This window comes from Lacerta agilis, chromosome 5 (genome assembly GCF_009819535.1).
Source record: "Lacerta agilis isolate rLacAgi1 chromosome 5, rLacAgi1.pri, whole genome shotgun sequence".
NCBI lineage: Eukaryota > Metazoa > Chordata > Lepidosauria > Squamata > Lacertidae > Lacerta > Lacerta agilis.
In genome coordinates this window covers 27,024,777-27,036,893 of record NC_046316.1, presented here as the reverse complement: position 1 = coordinate 27,036,893, position 12,117 = coordinate 27,024,777, and the positions used below count along the sequence as shown (strand labels likewise).

At 44.6% G+C, this 12,117-nt stretch overlaps 1 protein-coding gene across 1 annotated transcript in view; it reads left to right on the top strand.

Moving 5' to 3' along the window:
* CDH23 (cadherin related 23) overlaps positions 1-12,117 on the top strand; it is a 364,543-nt gene that overhangs the window by 235,043 nt on the left and 117,383 nt on the right. The window contains 3 exon segments of the mRNA XM_033149078.1: positions 3,636-3,743; positions 11,198-11,387; positions 11,827-11,972. Coding sequence (XP_033004969.1) covers positions 3,636-3,743; positions 11,198-11,387; positions 11,827-11,972 — 444 coding nt within the window.

Below are 12,117 nucleotides of genomic sequence, written 5' to 3'. Positions count from 1 at the left end.
TGTGTGACATAGATATTAAAAACTGCTATGAGTGGGTTAATAATAATAATAATAATAATAATAATAATAATAGTTTTATTGTTTATACCCCACCTATCTGGCTGGGTTTCCGGTGTCAGAAATAAAAAACTTCCCTGAACAGGGCTGCCTTCAGATGTTTTCTAAAAGTTGTGTCATTATTTATCTCCCTGACATTGGATGGGAGGGCGTCCCACAGGGAGGGTGCCACGGCCGAGAAGGATGTTGAAGCAGCATTTTTAGAACTTCTGGTGATATACCTGCTTTGTGAAGTCTTTGCTCACATTCCTGTTTAGGAACAGATGCATAGGAACAGTTAGAATTGTAGCTGATGAAATTAGTAACGCCACTCTGTTGCTTCACAGCACTGTCCACACCCAGGGGTGCAATTTAGGTAGGCCAGGCAGGCAGTCTCCCTTGTGTACTGTATAATCATGCCAAAGCCCCCAATCCTTCTGTTTAGACACAAGTGACTATTTGTCTTTTGTTGACAGTATTGCTAAAGTTATCTAGGTGTAAAAGAAAAAGAAAATAATTGCAACAGATGTTCTTAGCATACATTGGGGTTTTTTTGTTTTGCTTTTTTTGCGAAATTGTACCCTTTGAACGAAGACAGGAGTGCCTGGCGTGCTCTGGTCCATGGGGTCACGAAGAGTTGGACACAACTAAACAACAACAACCCTTTGAATTTTATTGAATTCCTCTGCGACCCTGCACACACACACAACTAAAATCTCCCGTGCCGAATCTTCCCAATCTCAAACGGTGCTGCTGGTCCTCATTCCCCAAGTGTTAACTGCAGGCATAAAGCTAGCCTTTACTCTTTGCAGACTGCTTGTGTAAGAACAGCCCACTTTGCACAGGCTAATAAACCAGACTAATAAACCAGTACTAGTGGCTCTCTGGGAATAGCACTGGTGGCACGTTTTTCTTCTTGATTATAATTTATTTTCAGTTTCTGCCCACAATGATGAAATACACTGGACTCCATAGGAGATACACAATAACAGTGTAATTACCTCCTATTTGCCGTGTTGACTGATTACCCCCTGAGCTAGCCTCTTAACACTACTGAGAACATGAATATGAACATGATTGTAGAAATGCACACCTGTCTTACCATTTCAGCTTGGAAGGAGAAAGCAGCAGGAGCTTTTAACAGTGTGACCATATACATGCCTACTCTGAAGTAAGCCCCAGGGAGTTCAGAAGGGCTTACTTCCAGGTGACTACAGAATTGCAGCCAAAGAACTGGATTCAACTAATGAGTCCCACTAGGGGAAGCCCCAGTGCAAGGTCTTCCACTAGCACAATGGAAGTTTTTGCCCCCTCCTCCCACGTGCCCCCTGCTCCCCACCACTACCAGTTGGCTTCAGGAGGGTCGAGCGAACCCCCAGAATAGCATGCAGCAGGGAAGAGAGGGGAGGTTGTTCCATCTAGCAAGCTGGAATGCTTGTACTGACAGAATAATCTACTTAGTGCTGTGCAGAGGTAAAGGTAAAGGTAAAGGGACCCCTGACCATTAGGTCCAGTCACGGATGACTCTGGGGTTGCAGCGCTAATCTTGCTTTACTGGCCAAGGGAGCCGGTGCACAGCTTCCACGTCATGTGGCCAGCATGACTAAGCCGCTTCTGGCAAACCAGAGCAGCACACGGAAATGCCGTTTCCCACCAGAGTGGTACCTATTTATCTACTTGCACTTCATGGTTTCGAACTGCTAGGTGGGCAGGAGCAGGGACTGAGCAACGGGAGCTCACCCTGTCGCAGGGATTCAAACCACCAACCTTCTGATTGGCAAGCCCTAGGCTCTGTGGTTTAGACCACAGTGCAGAATTCATGCCTAAATGTGTTCTTAAAATTCCAATTTAGTACATGTGCTAATTTAGCTGAAGACTAAAGGGAGTGTAAGAACCTGAAGCTCAAACAGAAGGTTTTTGGGAGTGAGTTTTTTCCAGCTGTTAACATTCTGGCATGGTTATAGGAGCAAAGAGCCTCACTAGGTTTAAAACAGACTTTGATGAATTTACGAATGACTCTGCATGGCTCCTTCTCTGGTCTTTTGGGTTCAAGGAGGGTCCCCCTTTATCTCTCATTTGAACACCTCTCTGCACCTTTCATGTGCCTCCAGCACTACAGCTAGAAAAACTAGGATGACTGCCCATCTAAATTTCTTTTGAGGTGATTTGATACATGAATTTCTCAGGACAAATATACAGTGATGGTGATGATATGTGTGTGTTGTTGTTTTGAGTGGGAACCGCAATAGATTGCCGCCCCCCCCCCCAAGGGCTAGAGTAAGGGTGCACATCAGACCAGACACAAGTGTTTGTTAAAACAAGCCACCACAACTTCATTGACTACAGAGAAGTAGTGGTAAGCAGAATTGGCATGGCACAGGAGTCTTCAAGTACTCCCTCCTTCTGAGGGAGTGGGTCACTGGGAGAGGGTCTTCTCATTTGTGGTGGCCTGTTTGTGGAATTGTTCCCCAAGGTGGGCTCACCTGGTATCTCAAATGATCTGTTTTTGTATTGTAAACCACCCTGTGATCCTTGGATGAAGGGTGGTATAGCAATATAAGAAATAATATTAACAATATCTTTTTTGTGCCAGTCAAAGCCTTTTTATTTTCCCAGGCTTTGGGTAGCTGATGTATTTCTACTTTGCTTGTTTTATTGATCCGTGCTTTTACTCTGCTTTTTTAATCTGTTGCCTTGAACATTGTAATTGAAGAATATTATAAAATGATTTCAATCCATTAAATAAACAAACCACAATGGCGCCTATTCATTTGGTACTGGTAGATAGAATGGCCAGAAAGGAATGGTTTGCTGTGGACAGTCCATTTTTCAGAAGCTCCTCCATGTCAACTTGTACCTTTTGTGTTCCAGTTCTTCCCTTCCACTAGTCAGACATGTGATGACTCTACCCTGATCTGCTGCTTGGTGTTTGGCCATATAAACGCTTGTGACAGGAGCTAACAACATTGGTGCTAAAACACACTGCCAAAAAATAAATAAAAAATTGTCATGTATATGAGATTTAAACCCAAGCCTCAGAAGTTCAGCCAAGGAATAGAAGCGACATGTGACTTTTAAAGTTAGCGCTCCCTACTTTGTATCATCCAGTAGCAAGAACATGCAGAGGAATTACTCAGCAAATTGTGAATAACTCAGACAACAATAATGGAAGCGGCTCGGCGGGGGGAGGGGGGGAGATGAAATTAGTCAGATTTGTTTATTTATTGTGACTCAAGCGCTTGTAGAGAGAGGGTGCTTGCCCCGCTGTCAAGCAGTCACAATACAGAATTCTGAAAGCTTCCCTGGTGAGCAGAACCTCCTCTTCCAGAATAAGCATTGGCATTGCTGAGTGAATCAAATGGGCCTCGAGAGGCAACATCTTGCTAAAAGCTGCATCGCGTGTGACAGGGACATTAGGACAGACGTGAAGAAGAAAGTCTTTGTCAGACGTTGTCATCGTGTTTCTGTCTGGCATTCCTAACCTGTACAAAATCCGTGTTCTGAGGTTGCCGGTGCAGATACAGGAGCGATAAAAGGAAGCTGGCTAAAATGTGTGTTGCTTTATTAAAGGCTGCATTTACAACTGTAATTCTTTCCAGGTAAACATCACTTTACTGGACATTAATGATAACTACCCCATATGGAAGGATGAACCATACTTCATTAACTTAGTAGAGATGACTCCTCCAGACTCGGATGTCACAACGGTATGTGCTGGTGGGGAGAGGGAAACATACCCACGATTCTTTCTGTAGTTCAGAACCATCATTTTAATGTATTGTATAGATGTGCAGGTTTTTTTTTAAAGCAGGTATGAAATAAAAAGTAATTGGCACACATAGTCTGCACATATGTTTGGCCCACTTTACCAAAAAGAAATAAACACTGTTCTGATGTTGCATTGGGGGCCCAGGGGGAGCTCCAGAAGAAAATGGGCTTACAGAAGAAGGGATAAGCACACACAGACCAACAGAAGCAGTTCACCTGTTGGGGCAGAGCCACAATGCTATCTTCCCAGCAGCTGTGTTGCTGCTGCTTACTGGGAGGGGTAGAGATCAGGGGCACCTGTGGAGCACCTGTGGAGCCAATCAGGCATTCCCACTGACTTCCTCATTACTACATCACTTCCCCCTTCAGTAAGCATCATTGCATGTCCAGAATATATTTGCTCAGAAGCAAGACTCCTCGAGACTCTCAGGTAAGTGTGCCAAAGATTGCAGTCTCATTCTCTTAACTTCAGAATTTGGAGGTTTGGTTGTGGTTGCTCACTGGCGGTACAAACACATTTTGAATATGAGCAGAAGTATTCCCTCCCATGAACACAAAGAAACAGTGCCTGTTAACAGGCTGTGAGAGTCCCTGCTTCCAGGACCTGGCACTAGCTTCTTACACATCTTCCAGGGCCTGATATTACTGCAGTTCAGGTACAAATAAGTGTTAAAGCCAGTTTTCTGTTCTGGCAATTAAAGTGCCGTGGCAACATAAGAAGTCGTATTTCCCTGGATAAAGGCCGGTCAGTAGATAGCCATTTTTAATTCTGTGTTTCAGAATGTACTGACAGAATAGGGATAGAGATCATTAGATTAGGAGCTGATGGATTGTCCTTCATTAACCAATGAGAATGCATTGCTAGCTATCCCTCTTTTTGTATTCCATTGTTGAGACTTGAGTTGCAAACAGCTTACATGGCTGGGCCAGAACTCCTGATGGCAGAAATTTAATAAAATAAAAGCAGTAAATCCCATATTCATTTTCACAGCTTTCCTTGCTTTTGAGTGGCATGCAGTGAAAATAAATAATTCAATGTTACTATTATCCATTAAGGGGGAAGGGGAATCAGCAGAAGGTGTGATAGAAACTAAGAATGGTCTGCTGGTGGCCTGCAGGTAACACCAGGTGCATACACAAAAAGATCAATGTAATTAAAAGAGAGAGAGAAATTAAAAGCATTATTATTTATTTATCAACAAAGGCAGTTTACAAAACATGCACTGAACAGAATACTGAAGTTGTCGGTTTATCACATAACTCTGAAATCCAACACCTGATTTCAGTGTTTGCACATTAATGTTTTGTCAGGGAACTGCTCATGGTGTCCTCTGCAGGCCAGCCAATAGGGAGCCCTCTGTCATGCTGCATCACAGCACCTCTGGCCCCAATGGTCTGTGAGAGCTGCTGCTTGTGGGGCCTGATCCTGCCTGCCTTTATGCTGCTTAATAGAAGCAGACACAGCTAGCCTATCCATGCAGGCAGTGGCGTTGCTAGCCTCTGCGCTGCTGGGGGCGGCGGCAGCGCAGAGGAACCCCCCTGGGGGAGGGGCACGACGCGTGCGTTGTGACGTCATCATGACATCACGCCGCACGTGGGTGCAGAAAGGGCGTGACAAGCGTGACACCCTCCTCGCTAGTCGACCCCCCCCCCGCCGAAAAAAAGCGGCGGAAAGGGGAAAAAAGAAGCAGAGCCGGCGCTCTGCGTTCAAGCCCCGGCTCTGCTTCCTTTCCCCGCCCCCCCGCGGGTTTTTTCGGCGGGGGGGTCGACTAGCGAGGAGGGCGTAACAAGCGTGACACCCTCCCTCGCTGGTCGACCCCCCCCCCCGCCGAAAAAAAAGCGGTGGAAAGGGGAAAAAAGCAGAGCCGGCGCTCTGCATTCAAGCCCCGGCTCTGCTTCCTTTCCCCGCCCCCCCCGCGGGTTTTTTCGGCGGGGGGGGTCGACTAGCGAGGAGGGGTGACAAGCGTGACACCCTCCTCGCTGGTCGACCCCCCCCCCCGAAAAAAAAGCGGTGGAAAGGGGAAAAAAGCAGAGCCGGCGCTCTGCATTCAAGCCCCGGCTCTGCTTCCTTTCCCCGCCCCCCCCCCCCGCGGGTTTTTTCGGCGGGGGGGGTCGACTAGCGAGGAGGGCGTGACAAGCGTGACACCCTCCCTCGCTGGTTGACCCCCCCCCCGCCGAAAAAAAAGCAGCGGAAAGGGGGAAAAAGAAGCAGAGCCGGCGCTCTGCATTCAAGCCCCGGCTCTGCTTCCTTTTCCCGCCCCCCCCCCGCGGGTTTTTTCGGCGGGGGGGGTCGACTAGCGAGGAGGGGTGACAAGCGTGACACCCTCCCTCGCTGGTCGACCCCCCCCGCCGAAAAAAAGCAGCGGAAAGCACCCCTTCCAGGTGCTGCTGAGTGAGGGAGGGAGCAGCGGCGCGTGGGCGTGGCAAGAGGGGCCTCCGCTTGTCACCCCCACCCGCCGCTTTTCACCCTGTCACTGGGGGCGTACCGCCCCCACCGCCCCTCCCCAGCGACGCCCCTGCATGCAGGGAGACCACTGCCTTATCCCCAATAATAATAATAAAGTGCAAGTGTCTCTGCATCCAGTCCCTGTGTCCGTGGGATTGCGCTACTGCGCATGTGCCCCACGGACAGCCGTTGGGACTTGGAGCGCAGAGACGCTCTGCGCGTGTCCCCGATGTTGCTAGGGCAACAGGGACGCTATGCACAGAGCATGCGGCTCTCGCGTTGTTAGGAAAAAAAACGAGATAAGCGAGAGCCGCTAGGTCAGCTCTGCGCATGTCCCCGACGTTGCTAGGGCAACAGTTTGACCACATATGTTCTAGCGCCCGTTTATTTAACGGGGTTAATGTACTAGTCCCCAATAATCCTAGGTGCTAGAGTAGGTTCTATTGAACCAAAACAAACTTTTTTTTCCTGAGTAGGCATGGTTAGGTTCTCACTAGCTAGGCTGCAATCCTAGTTAAGGAATGCCTGCCTGCTTTTGAATTTGCTGCGGCAATTACAGTGGGAAATAAAGCACTATATCAAGGGCCATGTGCTTCCACCCGATTATGGAAGAGCAATGCTTCAGCAGCCCCAGAGGACCCTATTGTGGAAAGGACCTTACAGCAAAGATTGGCCCATTCCTTAAGAGCTTTGCTTATTTGGGTTTTTTTGTTTGTTTGTTATTTAAAGCATTTTCCCCCTACTCTAATAGAGTCCCCTATACACACACTTTCACAACTCATACACCCAAGTGTACAAGCTTAGCAGACCCTAGTCTAAATCCATCAGTTTGCAGTTCGTTAACAAATACTTGTCAGAAGGATTACGGCCCTTTATTTTATTTTTAACATAATGACCAATTCATCTTGCTGTAAAGACGTGTGAATCGCCAGTAACTGTTAGCGGTGATTATTTATTTATTGCAATTAAAGGCGTAGCCTCTGTAACGTTAGCGATAAAACAGTTTGCAATAAAGCCAAATTGCAGAGGTTTAATCATGAACTGGCCGTTTAACCCTCTTTTGCTTCATCTGCAACCATTCCCAGTCCTTCACTGGGGAGTTTGGGCATCAGGATTTCAACTGGAATACAAGAGCAGGCTTATAACCAGTAACAACGTTAGTCAGCAGATGGCATACACCTTCTTTAGTACAGTGGTTTTCAAACTTATCTTTCAGTGGTACCTCAGTTTATGAACTTAATTCGTTCCGGAAGTCCATTAAACCAAAGTGTTCTTAAACCGAGGCACACTTTCCCTACTGAGGCCTCCCGCCGCCAGTGCCCTTCCACTTTTCGGCTTCCATACATCTTCCGATACAAAACCTACTTCCGGTTTTGCGGAGTTCATAGACCAAATATTTCGTTAACTATTAGTAGACCGAGGTACCACTGTATAGGGAACCTTGGAATTTCTTGGAAACTTGACAGAGTTCCTTAATGGAGAGGGTTTTACGCTCCTTTCACGATGGGAAATGGTAAAGTTCTAATATGTCTGGTTAATGGTGGCATGAGCAAAGTGTGTCCCTTAAAGCATAGCACAGAATCCAATGTGACCCAGTAAGGTTCCATGAAAGATGAGCAGGTAGTTTTTCTCAGCAGACAAGTCAATATATAGGAGGTTTCCTGAAGGGGGTAGAAAAAGAAAAGGTTAGTGGTATGTATTTATTTAGTCATATGAAGACTGTCACAGTTGCTGCATTCCACCCCGCACCCCCACCCCAGCTGGTATTCATTGGATTCTGAAGCACCAAGGCTACATAATTTGTTCCAGTTCCAGTTCCTGTGCCATGAACTCTGTTTCCTCTGCTGTGGTTCTGGGCCTTAATGTGATTTGGAAGGCATAAAATTGTAGTCTTCACATTGCATTCGCAGTTCCCATCCTTTCGCAAACATGGCATATTCATTCATATTGTGTGTATGTGTGCGTGTGCGTGCGCGCATTAGGGTTGCCCCCGTGTGTTTTAAAGTAAAATTTTGGGCCAATTTCAACTTTCCCAGCCTTGCTTGCGACCTCCTTCAAGGACCTCTCTGAAAGGCATTGATTTAAAGCCTTTCAAATCCCTCTGGCAAAATAAAAGAGAAGGAGAGGGAGAATTATTCTCCATCACACTAGGAGAAAAATGACGGGCGTGAAACAGAAAATAAATGAGGGGAAAGCGGAGAGAATCCACAAAATCATCAAACAGGAAAGACTGTGGGGTTTTTTAAAAAAAAAATACCATAATGAAACATTAATCTTCTGGGGAGGAGGGGAAATAGCAAAGGTCTCCCATCCAAGTTCACTGTGTAGAAATTAACTCTCAGTTACCTTAACTGGCCTTTGAGCTCCCCCTCTCTCCCCCATCCATGAACAAGCTTTGCCCCCTCAGTGCCCCATCAGTCTTGACACAGCTCCGACTCCTTGTACTTCTGTTTCTGTTAAGGAAAATGTGTTGGCAGCTTAACACGAAGTAGCTTTAATGAAACATGAAATCAATTGTGCATGTGCTGATCAAATACAATTTATTTCTACGTAATTAAAAAGTAATATAATGACTTCCAAAGTCCAAATCTCGTTCTCATTTAGAACTCCTGCAACCAGTCAGTTTCCATTTCAAGATGTTCAATTACAGATTGATTCACTGAAGTAAATTCAGCCACCTTCCCCCCCCCCCCACCTTGAAGTTACCTTTCCAGTCTCCTTGTAGGAGACGCAATATTCTTTAAGTCGTATCTTCATTCTTATTGTGTGTAATTTGTTGTTCGCTCCTACTGTGGTGTGATGGTTAGTGTCAAACTGTGACCTAGGAGACCACTCTTCGAATCCCTACTCAGCCATGAAGCTCACTGGTTGACCTTGGACCAGTCACTGTCTCGGCCTAGTCTGCCTTTGAGCTCCTTGGAGGAAAAGGGGGTAAATAAATATGAGTAACTTAAATAAACTAAAATATAAACAATCATTTTTAACCAGGTATCTGTAGTCCTGAAGACGTCTTAGAAAAATATAAATACACACCATCAAAATAAAAAGCATGCCACTTTCAAAAAGGTTTAAATACTAAACAAAACAAAACAAAAAACAGGTCAAAGCCAGAACACCAGCAGCAATGAAAACATTTGCAGTTTACTCGCCAGTGCGAAAAGTTGCAGGGAAAAGGTAGTCTTCAGAAAATGGTTCTTAGCAGATGACACTAGTCAGGGAGTTTCACAAGGTAGGTGCCACTGCAAAGAAGGCTCTGTCTACTACAAAACGGAGCATGAAACAAAGTAGCCTCTGTGTATCTTAAAAGATGAAGAGGAATATGGAGAACGGCACTTCCAACGATTCATGGCCTGTTTGTCACATTTAGATGCATCTTCTGGTCTTGCAAATACTTCAGCATATATTCAGAAGTCTTTACAAATTAAAACATAGCGCATATGTATTTGCAGCCGCTGTCCTGTATTCCCCTTTGGGGATGATTAAAAACAAAAGACAGTTTTATACAGTGTGATCCAAGTCAAATGGGAATCATGTTGTGAGCATGAGAATGTGGGGCAACCAGTCATTTCTGACTACATGAGGATTTTATTGAGGGCAAGCAATGCCACTTCATTGTCCTCATTCTGAATTAAAGAGACAGTGTGAGGTAAGACTATGATAGAGGGTACTCATCCTGTTGCCTTAGCGCAGGGACACATTCACTATTCAGGGTTAGGGCAGTAAGAGGGTTTCATTTGTCATTAGTGAAGTTCCCCAGTAGTCAAATCTGATTGGGTACATAGTGATGTCACAAAGAGCAGATGAAACCCTCTCATGCAACTCACTCTGAATGGGGGAGCGAAGAAGGAATTTGTTTATTTATTTTTTTGTCAAGGCAACCAGGCTAATTTCCTTTTCCACAGACACCTGTCTCTTAATAACGCAATGAACTTCATTTTGCATCCTTTCTAATCTCCCCCTTCCACCCAGTGGATATACACAGTTGGCAAACAGGAGTTGCATCTCAAGGAATACAAAGGCCCTTGCAACACTCTGCCAGCAAACTGAAATGTTGCAGCTATTTGCAAATTAATTGCAATATACAAATGAGCAGTGTCATTTAGCAATTAGCATGGATTGTGCAGGGTTGTACTAAAGTAACTATGATTGCAACTATGTTTGGTTATGATAGTGTGTTTTATTTTTTAGATCGTAATTTTTTGTTTATTTTCAACTTCAATGTAACAATAACAAAGGAAATAAACAAGGGAAAAGCCAATAGAAATCGCAAGTACGCATAAGCACAGATATTGCATTTGAAAACAAGAACAAAATGGAAAGAAAAACTCACTAGGCATAAATAAAAATAAATGCAGTGTTAGGAAAGGAGCCATGGGAATAATATCTGGGGATATGGTCTGTCCAAAAAGGAAAGTGATCATTTGGTGGGCAGCTAGTACATCCAGGTTGAGTTAGAAAGATTAGAAAAGGCCACAAAGCTGTGACAGGGTGTTTTGTAAAACCAAACAAAATTATTTTTTAGAAGGGAAGGACATGCAAAAAAAAAGCATTTTGAACATCTTTAATGTGTTTTAAACTCCCCAAACTTCATGGCCTCCCAGCTTAACTGAAATGCTGTAAGTGGAATGATCCTGTGCAAGGAAGGGGCAACATAATTCTGATTCACCTGCATTCAATTATTCTGTTTTGCTTGGACATTTTTTCACTGGCACATCAGCCATGGTGACAGTTGCTATACCGCAAAAAGGGCATCAGGCCAGCTTCTTCAATGAGACTGTGTTGTGTACTTAAGCGAATGGAATTGGAGTCATGCTTTTATTCCGGATCTTTTCTGTTTTATGCTTCAGTTTAGAAGCCAGCTATAAAGATGTACTTAAAAAAAATGAAAAGGGGTTTATTTATTTTTGGTCTCCTACCAATATACCATCACTCTTTTGATCTCTGTAGGTGGTAGCTTTTGACCCAGACCTGGCAGAAAACGGTTCCCTCGTGTACAGCATTAGACCGCCAAATAAATTCTACAGTCTTAACAGCACCACAGGGAAGATTCGGACAACAGGGGTTGTCCTGGACAGAGAAAATCCAAACCCCCAGGAAGCTGAGCTCATGAGGAAGATTGTGGTCTCCGTCACTGATCGTACGCTTGTTTCAATTGTTCTGTGAATACTTTAGCGCTCAGTTAACTACCTGCTATACATTCTTACATACTAGCTGTCACATTCTTGTATATTTTGTGCTTTTGATTAAAAAAACCTCATCCCTCTATAACTTTCCCCCATAATAGATTCGTAGCAGGAGTAGCAACAATTATAGATTGCTTAAAATTAGATAAATGCTAGCTTCTACACTCATACTTCTGCAATTTATTTTAACGGTTTTGTTATCGCTCTGACATTTCCCAAGTCTGATTTTTTTTTTCTATTGAAAGTGAATTGCCAATTACTTGAAGAGGGATGAGCAGGGGTTTTTTCTTCTTCTTCATATATAGAGGTTTGCTAAGACAAAATATTAGAAATTTTCTTTTTCAATATTTGGGGTGCTCATGGGGTTAATTGTGACTCTTCTGAACTCTGCAGGTGGAAGACCACCATTACGAGCCACCAGCAGTGCCACAGTGTTTGTAAACCTGCTGGATCTCAATGACAACGACCCCGCTTTCCAGAATTTACCTTTTATCACTGAGATTCCCGAGGGACTTCCAGCAGGGTCATCCGTTTTCCAGGTGAATCGGCGTTACTTTCAATTTCAACCATGTACTTGCTGAAAGGTGTTTCTTTTTAAAAAACAGAACTGTTTGGGCTTCTGTTGCAGATGTAGTGCTGAGCAGTAGTGGTACTTTACTCACTGCAGTTTTACTGTAGCTTTCA